General features: G+C 41.0%; 1 protein-coding gene across 1 annotated transcript; it reads left to right on the top strand.

Annotated features, from left to right (window-relative positions):
- The first annotated feature begins 463 nt into the window (after positions 1–463).
- Positions 464–19,899, top strand: gad2 (glutamate decarboxylase 2). The gene is made up of 16 exons (XM_023273937.3): positions 464–1,311; positions 1,566–1,628; positions 1,765–1,911; positions 2,589–2,822; positions 3,917–4,007; positions 4,834–4,946; positions 5,425–5,540; positions 5,926–6,005; positions 8,160–8,214; positions 8,395–8,511; positions 9,857–9,921; positions 10,027–10,105; positions 10,197–10,346; positions 10,788–10,895; positions 13,377–13,466; positions 15,537–19,899. The coding sequence occupies exons 1-16, from the start codon at positions 1,236–1,238 to the stop codon at positions 15,708–15,710; spliced, it is 1,758 nt and encodes a 585-aa protein (XP_023129705.1). The 5' UTR covers positions 464–1,235; the 3' UTR covers positions 15,711–19,899.
- Positions 19,900–21,591: the final 1,692 nt, after the last annotated feature.

Below are 21,591 nucleotides of genomic sequence, written 5' to 3'. Positions count from 1 at the left end.
GAGAAACCACTAGCCCTACTGTAAACTGAATTATCTTTGCCAAAGGGTTCGGGTTATTTTAATCACTTTTTGGGGGCATTTGAAGGTTGGTCTGGATTGTATTCATAAATCACAGCAGTTACGTCTCAATCTTGACGCCCTCAGGGTCTGTTTGCTCTCATTCACAGACATGATAAGAAAACGGGAGAATGTGAGATTTCTGTAATTTCCCAATTTGCAATTTATATTTCTTGCCTTAGCCAATCCAAACTCTCCAAAACCAGATGCGTAAACAAATCCAGGTCCAGAAAGCATTTGAAAACGCACAAAGGAGCTTGAATTGAATGTTTTTCCAAGCATATTTATGGTATTTTATGTGCAAACAATGCATAGAAAGAGATTTTTGAAAATTGTAAATCGTGCGTAATAAATACTTTGGGAGTAACGCGCCCCGGCGCAGAGCGCAGAGAGGAGGGACCCATGCGCACTTTGTGTATTTGAACCGACTCCTCTCGCCTCCCCGCTGTTTTCCTGCACCGGAGGCGGGCAATTAGAGCAGCCGGTCGCCAAGAAACGGGTCCGACGAATTGGTTTGGCATTCGCTGCCTGTATGGAGTCTAAGTTGGGCGCGCAGAGGGCACAGAAATGTTGGGGATCTATGGAGTCACGACGTACGACGCAAACGCAGCTCGTCATGACCTGAAGTGAATCACGACGGGATTTCTTTAGTGACGTGAAATTTAGGTTGGATGCAATTAGGCATGGCTTGCGTGCTGCATATTTACCAGCAGCTGTGAGCGCCGTCGCTGCTTTTTTTTTTAAACACCACTTTCCATCACCTCGTCTTGTTTCTTTTTTATTTTCTGGCTTTAATTTAATTAGAAATGTAGCTTTCCGTTAAGGGCAGACATTTCCCTGCATCCTGAACTTGCTCCAACTGATTTTCCCCCCCTCTCTTCTCGTGGCTCTGGCGAAGTCAAGTGTTTGCGGATTTCTCTGCTGCTCCATGCTTCGTGCACCTGTGGACGCCCGCACAAGGCACAAGGAGGACGCTTTTCTTTCGTTCCCCACCTCGCTCGCTTTATTTTTTAGGGTGCTTCTTTCCCCCCTTGTAGAATAAAGTCGGATGCACGGCTGGATTTGCAGCAGTCAGGTCACATTCAGCACCACATCACCTCGGAACAGCTCCCGGTCGTCGCGTGTGGATGGGCTCTGCCGGTCTCCGTGTCTCCTGCAGCTCCTAACTACCGGCAACAATGGCATCACACGGTTTCTGGTCTCTCGGCGGAGATAATGCGGGGGCCAACACCGGCAATCAGAGCCCCAGTACGCGTGAGTGGCTTTTTTTAGTGTCTCCAAACCACCTCTAATGGACTCGAGCTTTAATTCCAGCGCATTGTCTCCATCCCAGCCAGACGGGCCTGCTGCTGCGCTTCCAGCTGCTTGTTTTACGCACAAAGAGGCTTCTTTTGTGTGTCCATTTAATTCCAAGTTGCATTTTTGTGTGTGTGTCTGTGTGTGTGTGATAAAGTTGGATTAACCCGGAGCATCCTCATTTGATTTACCCACCTTCCTCTCTCTTGCAGCCAGGGCTTGGTGCCAAGCGGCGGCCCAGAAATTATCCGGAGGAATCGGATCGAAATTATGTGGTATGTTTGGTTTCAGCGTGCTGCTGCTGGTGGTGGTGGGTGGATGGGGGAAGCTATCTGGTGCCTGCTAGTTCCATCATACGTATATGAGGTGATAAAAATGTGATCTCGATGCTGTTTTTGTGGCTTTCCAAAGCGCTGCTCAATGTCGGGGAAGTGGAGAAACCCGCCGACCCGGACGCCAAGCAGCCGCCGCCACAGACCGCTGCTGGAACCTGCGGCTGCAACAAATCCTGCAACTGCACCAAAGCTCCTTTGGTCTTCTCCGACCTCTATTCAACAGGTACAAATCGAAACAAAAAAACACCATGTTAAGATGCATTTTTTTTTTTTAACACTACATGACTCCTGGTGTGTTTTCCTCCATCCAGACGTGGCCCTGCGTTGCGTAATTTCCATTTAAATACCATTTAAATGCTTATTTTTAGTTAAATGTGTAGTTTTTCCTTATAAATAAATAGAAATCATGGCACAACACGTTAAATGATTGCATCTAATAATGCAAACTTTCCTATAATTCTCATTAAAGTGGCACCAATTTGAAAAAAATCAGAAAATATGCAGCTTTTTGGAGAGAATAAAACTATTATTTATACCTATTTGTCTTTTAAATGTTTACAAGATGCAGTGGGGAGTTGTGTGTTGCAGAAGAAGGGCTATTTCGGAGAGGTCACCTTCACAAATATCTCCTGTTTTAAGGTGTTGATCGCGGCAGAAATCAATCAGAATCTAAATACCTGTTTTATTTTTCAACCTGTAAAAATAATTAAAGGTGTCGTCTTTTTGTTTTGCACGTCTACAGGATAATTTCACAGCAAAATAACAGATTTAAAGGCCTGCAAATGTTGCATGAAAGCATTTTTCCCCACACATTCCTTCAAATCCTGGAATATAAATCACAAAATGTCTCCACTGCTGATGTTTTTTTTCCTTCTTCTTCTTTTTTTTTTCCATCCTCAGACCTGCTACCTGCCATGGATGGCGACACCAAAACAATGACCTTCCTGCAAGAAGTTGTGGATATTTTACTGGCCTACATAGTGGAGTCTTTCGACCGGGAAACGAAAGTTATCGATTTTCATTATCCAAACGAGCTGCTCCAGATGAACAACTGGGAGCTGCAGGACGAACCGGCCACTCTGGATGATATCTTGATCAGCTGTCGCGCAACGCTCAAATACGCCATTAAAACAGGTAGGAAATGGTTTGGATTACTGCGTGCATGCGAGATATTAAATGTGCAAGTTTGAAAACGTGCAGAAATTTAGCTTGGCATGCTGGGATTTTTTATTGTTTAGACGTAGGCCTGAAGTGCGGCCTGCTGCATGGCTTTTATGTGGAGATTACAACTCTTAAAATGTCAATTAAAATCAAAGTATTATTAAAAAAAAAACATTTAACACAATGAGAGCAAAGAAAATCATATAATTTGCAAATGACTTTTTAATTTATTTGGTAAATATAACGATTTACATGCACAAGATGCAAAAATGGTGAAAATTAAATGTAATAAAAGGAAATTAAATGCAATATTCTGTGTTTAAGAAATAATAATAGCAATAAATTATGCCTCTAAAGCATCAGCATGGAAGTTGTCCTCCTTTTTTTTTTTTTTTTATTCTCCTCCTGGCCAGCAGACCGATGAATGCAGTGACGCAGTAAATCTGGCTGAGCAAGTAGCAGATAATGGGCTAATAACCAGGCTTCATAGGCCAAGTCCATTATTGTCTCCTGAGTGACACACAGCAGGAGCAAATTTACAGCAACAGCACAGGACAGAACCAAACAAATATACATTTATTTATCTGGATTTTTTATTTTTCACCATTTAATAAAAGGATTTTAATGCAGCTGTCAGTGGATTTTGAGGATTTATGCAAGCAATTCTAATGCCTGCTATAAAAGTGCACACAGGAGAAGATATAACAACTAATATCTGCTTCTGAAAGACTGTTACAAACCTTTTAATCTTTCTATAGTGTCTATAAATGCAGTGTGATGCAGCCTCTCTTACAAAACCTGATCACAAGATAATAATGGATTTTTTCTGAGGTGTGTTTACCCCTTTATAAATCTCCACACCGCCTCATGCAAAACCAACCGTCTTCCCCATTCCCTCACATTTCTAACTAACAATTAAAGCGTTTCCAAGATGACACACTCTGCTCCTTTTTGCACAAACTCAGCCCAAGCCCACGCACGAAGCACATTTCAATTTCCCTGACTCCAGATAAAGCTGCAGCCACCTCACGCCCTGCTTCTCTCCCCTGCATCCCTCTTCCGTTCAGCCCACCCCAGGTACTTCAATCAGCTCTCCACAGGATTAGACATGGTCGGGCTGGCAGCCGATTGGCTAACATCCACCGCCAACACCAACATGTAAGTATGTGGCTCTGCCTCATCCCGATTTTAAACGGTGATAATGATAATGACAATGAATTCCATTTCCGGTCCATCTGCACGCACTCTGCTGTGCGTCTGCACCGACTGATAGCGGCTTCTTTTTCTCTTTTTTTTTTGTCACTCAATCAAGGCAAATGAAAAGGGGTGAAATGAAAGACACCCCTCCTTTACTCCCCCACTCAGCCCCCTCCCACCCCTGCCTTTTATCCCTCCCCCTCACCTCTGATCCCCGTGGGGATTCAAGGGGAGGAAAATTAGCTGTGAAATTAAATTCAGACTGATCTGGAGCTAATTTTTTCAGATGTGTGTTTTTGGGCTGATAAACTCGTTGGCTTTGGCAAACTGTGAGGCGCCGCAACATAAGGCAGCTGTTGACACTGCGGTTTTTAAAATGACTGCAGTGAACACACCATGAATTAATAAGAAATATATATTGCAAGGCACACACTGAAAATGTACTTGTGCAGAGACTTCTACACAGCAGGGAGCACATTTGAGTCGATAAAATGTAGATTCTGTGGCAAAAAAAAATCAATATTCAAATTATATGTTTTTGTGAATGCTAGTGTATTTATTCAAGAGCAAGAAAGCATCGGTGTGTTTTTTCCTCTTTAGAAATGAAGTTGAAGCCAATAATCCTGCACTTCTTGCACAGAATATGCAATTTTGTAAGAATTTGAGCATTTTTCAAAGCTCTGTTTCCCAAAATGCACCACAAAAAACCATCAGTTTCTTGTGGTGATGAGTCACGATAGCATTTGTGTAACCACTGAAGCCATGTGATGCGCCTTGTGTAACGCAGGTTCACCTATGAGGTGGCCCCTGTCTTTGTGCTGCTGGAATACGTCAGTCTGAAGAAGATGAGGGAGATCATTGGCTGGCCGGACGGGCGAGGAGATGGCATTTTCTCTCCCGGTAAGGCGACGCCAATCCCAGCCACCCCTCTGCTTCACTGCGAATGGAACCGCCTCTGTGTGCTGTAATGTGTCAATTTGCATTTTGATGACATAAATGGAACTCGTTTCAAAGCCAATTAGCATAAAATCATTTTTCTTTTTCTAGCTTAAGCCCCCCCATCCCTCCTCCCTCCCCTCCATCCCCTCCCCATCTTTAATTTCTCTCATGCACTTTGCGGTTGACACGATGAGAAGCAATCACTGGAGAATTTAATGACAGAGCCTGTGATTGGCTGCGACGTTGTGGACAGGGAGCAGTGATTCTGGCTGCTGTGTCATCCTTCAGTATAACAGGCTGTAAACAGAGAATTTTGTTGTTGTTTCTTCGTCTTGAACATGCATGGACATCCTGGAAGCCTTGTTTCAGTTAGAAACCCTGCATCACTCCCCTGAGACGCCGCCTGGCTGTAAATCACTGAGTCCTGTCTGTCCTCCAGGTGGTGCTATTTCTAATATGTATGCCATGCTGCTGGCCCGCTTCAAGATGTTCCCTGAGGTGAAAGAAAAAGGGATGTCGTCTGTTCCCAGACTGGTGGCCTTCACGTCTGAACATGTTTGTATTTAAATACAGCTCACTGCATCATCTGTGTGTGTCTGCCGGCATCAAATAGTCAACAGTTTCTCAAATCAAATGCCAAATATATTCTTTTCATGTGCAAAAATGACAAAAAAAACAGACCCATGTTAGCTGCTGCAGTCTTTCAAGAGTGATTTTGTGTCACTTTCATAAGCTGACATTGTGTGTCAGACGCAGAAGGACACGAGGTGACCGCTGTGTCTGTCGCATTATATGTCACCTCTTTCATCTCTGAAGGGCATTTGAAAGATGCTAAAGCCATTAGATGACAGCATACCGTTCATCACTGCTGCATATTTGCTACATATTTACAGATTTGACGTATCTCCTCTGATCTGGTTCCTCTCCTCTCGTCTTTCAGAGCCATTTTTCAATCAAAAAAGGTGCAGCAGCTCTGGGCATCGGGACTGAAAGTGTGATCTGCATCAAAGCAGATGAAAGGTAAAGTCGGCTTTGCATTTGAATCTTTTTCCACTGGTGGGAATAATTTGGTGCATTTACTGGAGTGAGACACATAAGCTCAATTTTAAGACACTTTAACAATAATATTTGCTATTTTTTTTTAAATTTTAAACACAATTCTGAGAATAAGAGTTATCTTCAGGGTAACTGGACGTTCTACAATTAACAAAGAAGGCACTGACCCGCAAACACAATGACACTACTAACGATGCTCATTACCAGTGTTTGTACTAGCAAATGCCTCTAATTAACAAATGACTGGTGTCCAAAATGGCATTAACCTAACACCACTGTTATCATAATATGCTTCATAACTATCATGGCATCAGTGGGAGAGTATATTTGAAGCACTTGAGTAGTAACCGCCACAGTTTTACCATTACTGCTGCATTTGGTGACATGTTGTCAGCAGGCTTCAATCGAATACATTTAGTCCCAACTATATATGCTTTATTGCCATAGTAATATCAATGCACAGAAGAAATGCATCACATTATTCTACTTAGATATTTCTAAACGCGCACATGCAAGAATGGCTTATTGTAATCAATAAAACAAACCTGCAGTGCAAAATTTTTGTCTCCCCCTTCTGGTAGAGAGAGGAATTAAACCAATATGGTCAACTTCTTTCTTTTTTTTTTGGCTGTAATCCTTCTTCTAAATGTTGTTTCTTTTATACCTGTAGGATCAGAAACTTTTCTTAGATGCATCCTAGCTTTTCACACCATAAGCTCCATCATGCTCCTAGCGGCTGTTGCCTACTCTGATGCTCACTCACGTAGATCGTCTATGAATAAACCCTCCATCAGCCATAAGTTCCCTGAATTGTGGTTGTGCAACTCATTGTGGCAAATCTGTTCTTTGTCATTTTGGCAGTGCCCGACTTCTTCTTATTTAATTCAAATATGAGCAAAGAGGCAGAGTTTGAATGGAGCATTTGGACTATCCTAGCTATGATGCTACAGACAAGCAGCCTTGCCCTTAATTATGCATAATTTTAGGCCTTAATACAATTTAAACAAGTGAGTTACATAAAAAATCACCACCTATATAGTTGTCAGGAACTGGGAAATGAGCCATGGAGATTTTTTGTCCATTTTAACAATGGGATTGAGTTGCTTTTGCAGCTTCAGTTTTTGGCATTGGCTTAATTTTTCAGCCATTTGGTTGCTTCCCTTTTTAGGTCCAACAAACGCAGCTTTTGCTGTAAGGTTAAACCTATTGCTACTGGTGCACTAGTGCCAGGATGTCACCGTCAACACTAGATTTAAACTTCTGATATTCTGCAAAACACAGAGATTTATCTGGCAATAATAGGGTTAACCAGCAGTGTTTAAACTCATATAGCAAGAGTTTGAACGTAGTATTTGCAAAAGTGCCACACTGCAGGTTAAAGTAATCATTTGAGGTCCAAACAGGTTAAAAAAATTCACAAATAACATAGAAAATTTGAAAAAATATTATTCCCTCATCTTTCCTCCTACAATAGCCAACTCAAGTTGTCTCACATTCACCTTGTGAGCTTTTTGAAAGGAGCCCAATCTCTAGGTTTTGAACCACTGGACTAAATCCTCAAAAATAAACTGCTGCTTCTGCATCAGTATTAATGATCTTATTATATCACATACGCTACCGTTCAAAAGTTTGAACAGTTTCATGTTTTCTATGAAAACTCACACTTTTATTCATGTGCTAACATAATTGCACAAGGGTTTTCTAATCATCAATGAGCCTTTCAACACCATTAGCTAACACAATGTAGCATTAGAACACAGGAGTGATGGTTGCTGGAAATGTTCCTCTGTACCTCTATGGAGATGCTCCATTAAAAATCCCAGCTAGAATAGTCATTTGCCACATTATCATTGTCTAGACATTTTGATTAATTTAATGTTATCTTCATTGCTTTTCTTTCAAAAATAAGGACATTTCTAAGTGACCCCAAAGGTTTTGAGTAGTGTATATGTCATACTTCTGATATTTTAACCACAATTTTTGCTTAAATATGATTTAAAATGCAGGATTTTCATCTTATATTGACTATTTCTTTAAGAGAGGATCTTGTTTGCCAACTGATGCATTCATAAACAACTCAAAAGGCAGCTAAAGCTTGTTTTCTGTTTACCTTTGCAGTGGTAAAATGATCCCGGCTGACCTTGAGAGGAGAATACTGGAGGCCAAACAGAAGGTACCGTGATGCACGTTTATTTCCCTGCTATAAATAGGCCGATATTACTTCATACAGCTCTGATTTTATGGGATTCACTGGACTGAAGCAGCACAGATGATGAGGGGGGATCTGGAAACATATTGCAACAACAACACCACGGGTGCTTTACGTGCAGCGCTTGGTTTTGTCCTTGTGCAGGGTTTCGTACCTTTCTTCGTGAGCGCGACCGCCGGTACGACGGTGTACGGAGCCTTCGACCCCCTCATCGCCATTTCTGATATCTGCAAAAAGTACAACATCTGGATGCATGTGGACGTGAGTAAAATCTACAGGGAGCTTCCTGCTTCCTCGCACATGTGTGATGCAGAGTATCCGTCCACAGGAGGGGATTTTAGTGCAGGAATACACAGAACCACAGAGCTCACCACTGAGTTTGACAAATCTATTATGTCTGTCTCGCCTCTAACTGCTTGCGGTTGACCCAGATAGAGAGTCAGCCATTTCCTATCTAACACTGGAGATTAGAAAAACTGGAACAGAGGCTGTAAATCATCTCCTCCCCTGACTTTGCCATCACAGGCCTTCTCACTGAAGGAACTCTATCTATTAATGAAGGTGATTTAGGCCTGACAGGGGGACACCTCTATTAGGAGACATAAATGGTTCTTGTCCATCATTCCTCACCTTGCTGAGTTGAAAAAAAAAAAAAAACACATCCCTCTTTTGGAGTATTGTGGCATCTGCTGCTTTTGTTGATATATGTGCTTTTGCGGTGCAGCTTCTTGTGACGTTAGTGGCTTTTTAAGAGGGAGAAGTGACTGAAAATGCACACAGCTTCTTAAATTTAGATCTGTTTTTTGCAAGCTGACACAACATTTACAGCGTGATCGCCAGTCATCACATAGGATAAAGGATTAAGGGTTATTTATCCTCATGTTTAGTCCTCTAATAGCAAAAAATGGACTAATATGCAGCACTAAAACTCAACAGTCATTTTTATGATCATATAATCTGTTTCTTCCTTTCTTAATTAGTTGTATACAATGGTGTTTTATAAGTCAAAGTTAATAGGACACAAGCTGCTGATTGTCCTTAGCTGATAGCCAACACAACATCCTTGAACACTAAATAACCTCCAGGGGCCTGGCTTCACACTGTCTGGGTGTCATTCTGTGCATTTAATCAGAAATTTCTATCACATTTCATTATAAAACATCAGAAAACAGTGATAAATGCAACATTGCAATAGTCATATTGTAACCTTGACTTCTTGTTTGGTAACAATATTCAAACTTTAGTAACTTAGTTACTCAAAACTGCATTTGAGTAACAAAGGCTACAATAAGAACAGTCCAGAACCCAAACATCTGCAATTTACTCAGCTAAAACAAAGCAATCAAGTAATAAATTAATCCTGTAAATGTTTCAGCTTTATTCCTCAAAAAACCCAAACAAAGAGGTTTGGGTTTGCAGCTTTTTAAATGCCATCCATACAGGCTTAATTGTATAAAAAAATCTGCACAAGATTATTCAAATGATGCCACAAGAATATTTTTTGAGACTTGACAAAGCTCCTTTACATCTACAGAAAATATGCAGCTTTCATTATGTACTGAAAACTATAACATGCGTGATAAGTGTCTGTCTTTGTGTCTGTCAGGGAGCCTGGGGAGGAAGTCTGCTGATGTCCAGGAGACACAGGTGGAAGCTGGATGGAGTTGAGAGGCGAGTAACTGTTCACTAAGGAGGGGTGAAGACAATCAAGAGAGCATTAGAAGCTAATGAGCTTTTGACTTAATGATGAATCATGGTTGTTTCTATTAACTGCAGGGCCAATTCTGTCACATGGAACCCGCACAAAATGATGTCCGTCCCTCTGCAGTGTTCCGCCCTGCTGGTCAGAGAGGAGGTAAACTCAATTTCACGACAGCATGCCGCGTATTCCTGTTTTCGGTTTGGGTTGATGCGATGCTGTAACCATTCTGGATGTGACTTCACAGGGTCTGATGCAGAACTGCAACCAGATGCACGCCTGCTACCTGTTCCAGCAGGACAAGCACTACGACCTCTCTTACGACACCGGAGACAAGGCGCTGCAGTGTGGACGCCACGTGGACATCTTCAAGCTGTGGCTCATGTGGAGAGCTAAGGTGGGAGTGGTCAGATTTTCTATGTTTATGATGATAGACGTCCCGGATGGGGTTTTACTACAAAAGAAGTGACACCAGAAAACCAAAGTTTTAATGTGACTGACAAGTATTTTGCACAATTTACTGTATGTGAACAACTGTTAATAGGATTTAAACCATTTTGTTGCAATCAAATGCTTTGTCTTCCTTTTACGTATTTGAGCTGATAAATTAGCTCTTACTACTGCAATTGGTCTTTATTTTGACACTATTATCTTCATTTGTTGCTTTATGGCTAATTCTTGGAATATTATATCCAAATTTCAGGTGTATCAGTGCCAAGAAACAATTAACTGGCAAAAAACTATAATTAATGCCATTTGTCCTTACTCAGTTGCCAAAATTCCTTCAGTTTTAGTCCGAGCAAAGAGATTTCACAAATTGGATTCTTTTCTTTGACAGGGCACCATTGGGTTCGAGGCTCAGATTGACAAGTGTTTGGAGCTGTCGGAGTACCTCTACAACAAGATCAAAGACAGGGAAGGATACGAGATGGTCTTTGATGGAAAAGTATGTTCACATTTATCCTTCACTCTCCACGAGGATAATTCATCCATAGCCACACAATAAGAAAAAAAGCTCAAATCAGTCCATGTTGCTCCTTTTACCTCAGTGTTTTCAGTGTCATTATGGCCGACTTGATTGGCACGCAGAGTGCTCGGGCTTTGTGTTGGATGAATGCCATTTTTACCTCTAGCCAGCCCTATAATGTGCTGCTATTATGCTTAATGAATAGCATAACGGCCTGTAATTGCTCATATGCATATGAATAGAATAGTGTCTGAGATATCCTCCACTAAGCTAAACTACAACACAAACATATGTGGGTATGAAGGGGTTATTAAGCTAAAAGTCTTTTATAAAAAGGAGTGCTTGGACACCCAGAGTCATTCATAATGAAAGCTCTTTAATGTTTCAAGGCTTATTGTTTTCCTGCTGAGCCCCAGAGAGACGAAGAGCATCATAACCCAGAGGGTGATGAGAAAAAGCCAAGTCCTCTGGGCAATGGCCCAGGTGTTCACTTGTCTGCGCCTCCCATTGAGCCATTAAATCAATCTGATGTTGAATATACTACAGCCGAACCAGCCCAGCTGTATAAATGAGGCTGGTGTGCATGGTTAGTCAGCTGTTGGTAATGAATGCCTTTCCACTAGCAGGCAGGCAGTCGGCTCTAGTGGGGATTCAGATGCCAAAAAATAGAGCTATGAGGGGCTTTCAGAGGTCTAGAGTGTATCTGAAAAAGGAGGCAGGCTACCTGTCTAATGCCGGGAACACTTAATGGGTTTCCACAACGTGATGTGAAATGACATTTTCAGTCAAAATCAGCTTTGTCTTGGGCTAGAGTTACTTTTAGTGCTTTTTATTTTGAGGTTTCTGAAGGGCTTCAGGCAAGGTTAGCTTGAAATTCTGCAACGTGGCTGAATATGTATGTATATACTGTGTCTCCTGCATATGGATATAGGTATAGATAATGTTTTTAACATGAATATCTTGTGTACATGACTGGACGGTGTGTTTAAAATCACTATATTGATAATGTTTTCCAAAATTTCCTATACTTAACTTTTAACTTGGTGCAATCTAAAAGTTCAGAATTGGCACTTATAGAAAGCAAAAACGATACCTGATTTAAATTTGGCTTCCATCCACCTTGAAGTAGTCTGCTTGTGCAGCGACACACTGCTCCCAGCGCTCCTGCCACGCTTGGAATGCTTCCTGGAAGCCTCATTCTGGAAGCGCATCAAGCACCATCTGCGACCCCTGCTGGATCTCCTCCACTGTGTCACAACAGCGACCTTTACACTTGAAGTTAATTTCGGGAATTAGGAAGAAGTCACAGGGAACCCAATCTTGGGAGTTGGGAGGCTGAAGAGCGATGACTGCGCTGGTGCGGCCAAAAAACTTGTTCAGCATGCTGTGAGTGCTATCTCACTAAAGTTTATGTCAGTTGTGCAGAATTTTCTCACCTCAGACTCTTTAGAATGTTAGAGTAAAACTCAGGATTTGTCAGTGTGACCCAGAAGAATGAAATCATGATGCACATATCAATGACTGTTGAAGAAAACAATGGGCAGATGTGCCTGTTTTGGTCTTGGAGACTATAGTCTTGGAGTGGCCATAGACCCCACCAGTATGGGGGTTGGGTCATGCTGGGGCCTGTTGACGAAGATCTTTGCGGACTTGACTGTACTGCTTCTGCAAGTCCATGGTGAAATCTCAAATGCACACCTGCAAGTGGTCATAAAAGTGCACATAACAGGTCCGAGTGTTGACTGTGCGATGTCAAGTTACACAGGATGCATCCTTACTACTTGTGCCATTCCTTGTCTATGTAAACAGCAAAGTAATGCATAGTTGCATGAAGAGACATTCGCAGTCTTGCTACCCCTTAAGCACCCAAGATTAAACTAAAATAAAGACAGATTCAGCAGATACGTGAATTATCTCTCAACTTAAATCTTTTTATTAACACATTCTGTTGAACTATTTTTGTAATATAAGAGAAAGTTTCCAAACAAGCTCCCATGTTGGACCAGTTTGAAATCCTGATGCAGTGAAACCATTTGTCCCATCAATTGCAAATTGTATTTATGCGGTTGTAGGAATTTGTATCCTGCATTAGTTTCCTATTTTAGAGCACCTGTGAGTCATCTATCATGAAGCCACCTGGACAGATGCCCATTAGTCGTCCAATGTTGGGAGCAGTGCGACCTCTTAAGTCCAGAAATGTCCCTGTGGATGCAATTACTGTTCACACACTTTTTTGATTGCACTTCATATGTAAGAAGCTATTCACATGCTTCAAGCAAAGTGGGTTCTGTAACTTTGAAGCCACTTTATCTAGAAGATTCACATTTTTATTCAGTAACATCACCCAAGATCTTCTGATTCGTATTAATACGCCAATATCAGCCCCGCTCTGTGCGCATGTTATTTCTTTGTGTTACCAGTTTATTCCTCTCATCACTTGTCGCCTTTGTGTTCCTTCAGCCTCAACACACCAACGTCTGCTTCTGGTACCTCCCCCCTGGGATCCGCTACATGGAGGACAAAGAGGAGAAAAAGAAACACTTGCACAAGGTGGGTGAGCCGAGATAAGAGGCCCGACTGCTGTATCTGCCCAAACACACCTTCCATGTGCCCTACAAGCTCGTCATTCATATCCAGCTCGACCATCACATGTCCTTATAATTAGGGACGGCTTATACTCGGGATTACAAAAAATAAACTTTGCCATGCACATGAGGAAACTGTGACAATCTTCAAGTAGAACAGTGTCACAGATGAAGGGTTAAAAAGAAGTAAGGCTATTCCAGTTAGCTAACGTGGCGGCCACTGGGAGGATCCCTCAGCAGCAGAGGATTGCTAATTGACAATTAGGGCAACCAGATGGTGTACGTGCCCGCCGTGCAAAGACCGCTCCGTTCTCGCTTCCTTTTCTAAACCCCTTCAACCATAAATCGTTACCATCTCTGTCATAGTCCTGCAGATGTTTCCTTTTGTTTGCTAAAGTTTGGTTGGTCGTCACGCTTCCCTGGCTAGACTGACTGTTTGGCCAGCTTTTCCACAGACTGAAGGGATGATGTAATGCTGCCCGATTAGCACTTCGAGGAGGAACCGGAGGAGCTTTTCTCGCAGTTTCCACTCGGCTTAATGACTTCTTCTAACGGACGAGGAGAACTGGAAAATTGTCAAAAGGCTGATTTGACGAAAATGAGCAGCAAGTTGATTATTTTACAGCGGGCTTGCCAGATGCAATAGGACACCTGCAAGAGATTTAGAAGGAATGACTGATTATGTGATGAGGACTGTAGCGCACATACTGGAATCTTTTATACACAGCTAACTGTTCTAACAGACTCTAATCTGACACTGAAACCAACTTTGTTTCCCTCAGGAGTTGGTTGAGAATTTTTCAGCCTAATACCACCAGATTCATTAATAATCTTGCTAGATTATGCTGGACTTTGTGGTTATATGAGTTACAGTTAAAACTGCACCAACCTGTCACTTCAACTTACTGCATCTCATGTAGATCCTGAAGTTGTGTAATTGCTCATTTCTAGCCGCCTTTTTATAGATCTAAAATTATTTTTTCAGGGAAACTTAGCTGCTTTCAGTCACAGTAAGATGTCTGGTGTTGGTCAAAACAAGGCGTGTGAGTTTCAAACTTGAAATTGAATCTGCCACCGCCCGTCACAGCGCAAAATCCACACCGCCATCAACACTCTGCCGAGCACAAAATAAATGACTGTCACCGCTTCGCTCTCGGAGATAACCTCTCAACTTGGCAGCAGCCAGCGATCACAGTGCCGTGTACCCGGCTGGTGTCAGATTTAGTTGTCAGGCTGGTGGGAGATAATGAACTACATGGATCAGGATCACAGTAGTCAGAGAGGAAATGCGAGTCGTGTAGCTGCTGTTCAAACCAAACAAACAAAACCAGAAGATAATCTGATTACACATTTTTCTAAAACTAGAAAGAGAACAAATGTTTGCCATTAGCCATTGTTTCAGACTCACAATCAACAAACTTCAGATAGGCTGCTCATATCAGGGTGAATATACAATTTATTCTCAAAAACTGTGTTGAAGGTGTTTGAAAAAAATGAGTCACTTATGGTTAGTTTGTTGAAGGGGGCCTGGGCTGGAGCATCTGTATGAAGTGACAGTTTGAAAGTCAGAGAGTTCAGTTAAAAGTCACAAAACAACTACAAGAAATCTAAAAAGGGCTAAAAAGACACTCAAATTTACCCCCAAAAATATTCAAAATGACCACAAGGACTCAAACAACTGCTAATGACCCAGAAAAGACCACAAACAGACTCAAAATAGCAGCAAATAGACTCAAAGAGACTCAGAGCAACCACAAATAGACTTGAAATGACCATAAAGAGATTCAAGATGATCACAAAGTAAGTCCAAATTACGATGAGATGCAGAACAGTAAAAATACTCAAAACAACTACAAAAACATTTTGAATGACCACGAAGAGTCTCATAATGACCACAGACTGAGTCAAAATGACCCCACTGAGATGCAGAACTCCCAAAGGACCCGTTTCCCTGCCTTGAATGGATACAGTGTTTTCCTGATTGTCCCCTCCTGAAGCAACACTAATTCATGCTGTATGTGCTGCATGCTGTCAGGTGGCTCCGGTGATCAAGGCCAGGATGATGGAATACGGGACCACCATGGTCAGCTACCAGCCACAAGGGGACAAGGTCAACTTCTTCCGCATGGTGATCTCAAACCCTGCTGCTACCTTCCAGGACATCGACTTTCTTATCGAGGAGATTGAACGACTCGGTCAAGATCTATAAGACTCCTCGAACCGAACCCTCCTGTACTTTTCCCCCCTTGACGGATGAATTGTTTGTCGTGAATGTACTGGTAAACTTTTTCTTTTCTCTCTCTTTCCTTCCAAAGTCACATATTTAAGAGTATATTTGAGAAAAAGATCTACAGATATATCCATATATTATGTATTGTAGCTTTGCCGTGGACTGACTGGGTCCAAAGCTATGTAAAAGTGCTTCTGTCTGCCTTTCCTATAGTGTAGTATATCTCAGAGTAGTGTAAGTGATGTAACTTTATATGTACTTTTTGTGATATGAAATGCTTGTGCAATAAGTTGGTGAGGAAGAGTTTATTTTTGAATCATTTCTCATTTTCCGAGTACGTTGTTAAGTGCCAAATGTGGTTGTGTTCTATTGTAACATTTTAAACTTCTGGTTTAAAAACAAAAATAGCACTTCACCTTACCTCAGCTTGATCAACTGCCTTTACATCTGCACATAGTTCTTCAAAGCAGTGATTCTGGACTAAAATTCTCCTAACCGGTGTAGTACCAGCACATGTTAAAGAACCATCATGGATTTGAAAACAGGAAAAGAAGGTGAGGGACAGATTTCACAACCGCCAAGTCAATTTTAAGCATTTACAATCATGTAAGCTCATTGTGCATCGCCTTGGCCTTTGATAGTTTAATCTGCAGGCTGTTTATTAAGACTTTTTACTCTTTGTCCCTCTTTCTAGTGTATTTAAGGTGACTGTAATGGCTTGTTAAACCCATTTTGTTTGAGCTAGTTACATGCACATATCAAAATGGGAACCATTTCTATCCAGGCTGTATATTTAGCTGTGCTGAGTGTTACTCTTACATGTTAGAATGATGACCAACACTTCAGTTATAATCCTTAAGTTTTCTAACCCAGTTTAATGGACAACATTTTTGGTCTGCAGTGGGGTTGTATCCTGTGTTTGCTGCTCTGTGTAGCTGTGCTCATTGTTACTGGTGGAGAAGTTAGAGCAGTTTACCAGCTGTCCAAAAGTGGGCAGGAAGGAAAACCAAAGCTCTGCATGTCAGCTTGTACTGGTATTTGACATTTTTCAGGGAGTTTGCATTGCTAAAGAACAATATCAATACATTGTTAACTAACTTTGTGGGTATGTCTTTTAAAGGAACTCCATGTCAATATCTAAAAGTGCGAATTTTAAGATTTCAAGTTGTACTTAAAGCTGCAGGAGGCAGAAATCTTTAAAAGACCAAAATAACATAGAATTTGAAAATACTGCCCATTTCCTGCAGTTCTTCTCTGTCTGTCCTAAGCCCCTCCCACCAGATGGACATGGGCATTTCAAATACGCAAAAATAGTCCAAAAGTAATATTCACTTGCAGCCTTTTAATGGGATGCCAACCCCACTTTCCTGAGTTGGAGGTCCATGATTATCCCGTTGCACTGCCACATCTAGCCTCCACTATGGGCTCTCTATGCTGCCTCACCTGATCTGGTTGAAAATACCTATGATTGGCTTGAGAACAGCTCCATAAAGAAGTGCAATACTCTGGTTTCCTCTCTGACTATTTGAATTAAAATAAGCTTAAAGGTAATTATGGAATTTTTACCAAATGATGCCAAAAAACCACTGCCTACCCTAGCTTTAAATAAACTGCCACAGAGCCACAGTGGACTTAATACATTACCCAGAGTGCAGTATGGGCCCAACAGCAAATTCTTGAGGCAGGAAATGCTGGTAGATTTATTTAATTATGATGTTAGGCTGCTTTTTGGGCATTATATGACCTGCAATACCGTCTGTGGCCACTCTTTCCCATGCGTTGCTCTTGACAGATTTCACCTTGAACTGCATTATTAAAATAACCACTGAAATATCCACTGAAATCTTAAGGATTATAACTACAAATCTCATCTTACAGAGATTGTTTGACACTCATGTTTTTGGATGAGCACTTATTGAAAGATCTTGAGAAGCTGGGAACGGGGCAATAAATGGTGTTTTTGTTTGGATACGGGAACTTCGAAAGACTTGCAGCTACTGTATACCTGACATCACTTGCACTAAATCATAGTGGGGAGGAGCAGCGTCCCTTAGCATTGCAACTGAGATTTCTTCTGTATTCATTCACAAGCAATATTTGAGTATGGGTCCAATCTCTCTCTATATATATCCTGCAAAATATCAAAAGAAATTAAAATGTACAATAGTAAAAAGATAATCAAGTTTCCAGACCAAACGCACAGTAGTTAGCAAAAAATAGAAATTAAAAAAATTAAGAACTACAAACATGCTTTCCATAGGTGGGTTAGTTGTTGGAATGTGAACCCTGGTTTAACAAGCAGAGGTTTTGTAGCATTTTCATTAGAACAAGTTAGACAAGCACAATTTGCTCAACATGGTCGCTCAGTGTACAATCACTTTTGATCATAGATTGTAAATAGTATTTCAGTATGTCCTAAGTACATATCTTTGTGTATACATACATGTATATAAGACATATAACCAGAGACTATTTGTGAGGTAAAGTTATTCATATTTTCTCTATCTACGATATAGATTACTTGTATTTTCATCCTGTTAGTCCAGAAGGCTTTTTTCCCTGTGTGTATGTATGTATGTATGTCAGATACTTGACTTGGTTTGTGACTCTTCTAGCTATTTCAAAGAAAACAAGTTTCAGGGACTGGCTTTACAGAAATTGACAGATTTCACCTTGAACTACTTACGAGTCTCCCTCAGCGATACGAGACTCTGGTGTTTGGAATTTTAAACGAATATGCAAAGCCATTTTGACTCTGAAACGCCGTGTTTTTTGTGCACAAGTGATACTTGACGGTATGTGCCAACGTGTACCTTAGTGTGTTTGTAACTGTGTTGCCTTAGTATCAATTTTCCAGTATTGTCTAGTTTTCCTCCAGAGGGGAGGTTGTGCACTTTAGAGTATACACATGACCTAATAACGTGCAATGTCCAATGGTTGTCCATGAGTTGATGTTTTAAAAAAGAAAAATTCTGCTCAAAAAATGTAACTTAAGCTCTTCGGTCTGAATGTGTCTTGAATCAAGGGTCTGTTGGAAATGAAAGCATTTAAGTTTTTTTTGCAGTTTGTAGATATTGTAAAGCTTCTTAACTGTCTCAACACCTAACCTAATTCCTGCTCATATTTCTCTTCAGTCCCCCAAATACAAATGGCGAACACACTGTGACACAGACAACATCAGATTTATTACAACGACAAAGGGATCTCACTGCGGTAGTCTTGGAAAGCCAGACACTTTGTTTCTCTCGCTGCTGCTGCTAGACTTGCTTCCTTTGCACGTGCATGCGATGCCTTGCCTATCCAGCTTGTTTGATATACAGTCTCCTATATATCTATTTCTATATCTATAAATATATATACATATATACAGTACGTGTGGCTCCTGTAATTAGCTTTAGTGTCCAATGTATAGCTTAGCCTGTAGAATAGTGCACTGTCGCTCTAGCCTTTACATGTGATCTCTGTGTCCTGGGCTTCCTGTAAAGTTTCTTTGTGCCGCAAAGCATGCTAACCTCGCCTAGCACTGTAATCCTCTCCGCGCTTGATCTGACTTTCTCTATCCTCCGTCTTTCTGCTTGAAGACTGTCGCAGCTCTGAACGTAGCGTATTATATCTATATGTGTAGTCCCTCAGCATGTCTCTCTGAAAGCTCTTCTCTGCTCTGCACCTGTATGACCTTTTCTCTCTTTCTCTTCTGCTTCGCCCTCTGGTAGCAGTGACAATGTAACCTCGCGCTTTCCTGTAACGTTTTCTTGGCTACCCGCTGTCCTTCTGTTGGCGTGTCTGAGCCGGTATGTTGACTTGTGTCATGGTGCCACAGTGCCACTGATTGTTGCTTTTACTGAGGCCCTTGACTTCTATGGGATGTGTGAGAAACAAATGATCGAGATTTGATTGTCCGAAACTTGCCCCAGCGCAGGTGTTATTAGATTTTAACAAAGGAATAAAGAAGAAATATACCCTAGTTTCCTGCTTACGAGAAATAATGTTTGTTTATGAGAACAACTGAAAACCCCCTAGTACTCAGAGTGCAGTTAATTTCACTGAATATGGTGCAATTTTCAATCATATATTCTGCAAACTGCTGTGCTAGCTTCTAAAACATTCATTTGTCCTGAACTATATGTTACTCTTGGGAAAATAGAAATAAATATTGTCAAAACAAAAATCATGTGCACTTGTCTTTTTATTTCCGATAGTTTTGCATTTTTAGAGCCATGATATTTTATATTATAGTTTATATTATATTATTATTATATATCTATCTATTATTATCTATAGTATTATAGAAGTTATATTCGTCATTTCTGCCTCATATTGGATAAACTTTAGTGTTATGTGAACAGAAAATGTTGCAACCATTACATAAACTTGTGGAAAAGGTCCTTGAACAGTAAAGTGGGACATGAGAAGTGGTACTTTCACAGCACTACAAGGTGAGGACGGCTCAGCGGTGCCAGTAGAGCACTGTTGATGTTTATGCAATCCTTTTCAGACCCCGAAGTTCATATTTTGTCACAATGTCACAATGCATGCAGCGAATGGACTTGGTTGGTAGTCATAGCCCGCAGCAACATTTCAAAGTGCAAAATAACCTTGCAAAAACAGTATTTTAAAGCAAAAGTGTATCTATATAGCACATTTTTAAAAGCGTAGGGTATTGAATGCATACAACAGAAGGGACTGCAGCCCTGTGTGAATGTAAAATGTTTCACAATTGTATGACTTCTTAATAATTGCATGTTTTCCCTAAAAAACTCAATGCGACAAAATGGAATAAGCTTTCTCAGTGTTGGATCTATGGGGTATGTCCATCTGTATGTCTTCATCATGGTGCCACGTGAAAGAGAATCAATAAAGGACCTAAAAAATCTGATTGTGAGACTTTACAAAGATTGAACAAGGTATGATCCGATCAGTGACCAGAAAATTATAAAACAACAGCTGCAGCAGTAATCAGAAGATAAAGAAAGTGCAAAAGCACCACTAATCAGAGCTGCGGTGGTCATCCTCCTAAAGTGGGCACCACAGACAATTTTCACAATCTACCTCTTAAAAACAGACAAGCGGTGTGTTGCTGCCGTGGCACAGATTTCAGAAACCAGAGTTTCTGCTACAGCTCAGACAATGTGAAGGAGATTGCACAATGCCGGCCTCTGGTGAAGGACATCCAAGCAAAAACGATTATGCTTGAACTCTGGCACAAAACTACAAGATAAAACTTCACTAAATAGGAAACTTGATGAATATTGGCTCAGATCAGACCAAGAAAAAAATGTTCAGCTCAGATAGAGTCCAGTACTTTTGGGGTGAGTCTGGCCAGGACCAGTTCAGTCAATGCATAGTCCTGACAATGAAGCACGGCGGTGGAAATGTGGTGATATGGAGCTGTATGAGCGCAAAAGGTGTTGAGGAAATGACATGCATAGATGGCACCATGAATACCTGTGGATTTAACAAAAAACTAGCTGACAAAATGATTTCCAGTCTGCAGAAACTTGGCAGAAGAGGAAAGTGCCACCATGATAACGATCCAACACATGCTGCCAGAATCTCACAAGAGTTTCAAAAGAAGAAAAAACTAAAAAACTATAACCTGGCCAAGCTGGAATCCAAGCAGAACACTTTTGAGGTATATTTGAAGAGAAGGGAGAAGGAAAATGCTCATGAAAACAGCAAAACAGAGAAAAATGCAAAAATTAAATATATTCCATGCTAAAGAGGCTTGAGTCTTACATGAAGATGAACATACAAAGTACTGAAAAACAAGCAGTTTGAATCCCAGTAATGAAAAGTGTGCAGTCTTTTGTTGCATCGAGTTCTGACTATGGGGCTTATATTTTTAATATAGTACATCTAA

This window comes from Amphiprion ocellaris, chromosome 22 (genome assembly GCF_022539595.1).
Source record: "Amphiprion ocellaris isolate individual 3 ecotype Okinawa chromosome 22, ASM2253959v1, whole genome shotgun sequence".
In the NCBI taxonomy this organism is placed as follows: domain Eukaryota; kingdom Metazoa; phylum Chordata; class Actinopteri; family Pomacentridae; genus Amphiprion; species Amphiprion ocellaris.
This window is presented reverse-complemented; position numbering and strand designations above follow the sequence as displayed.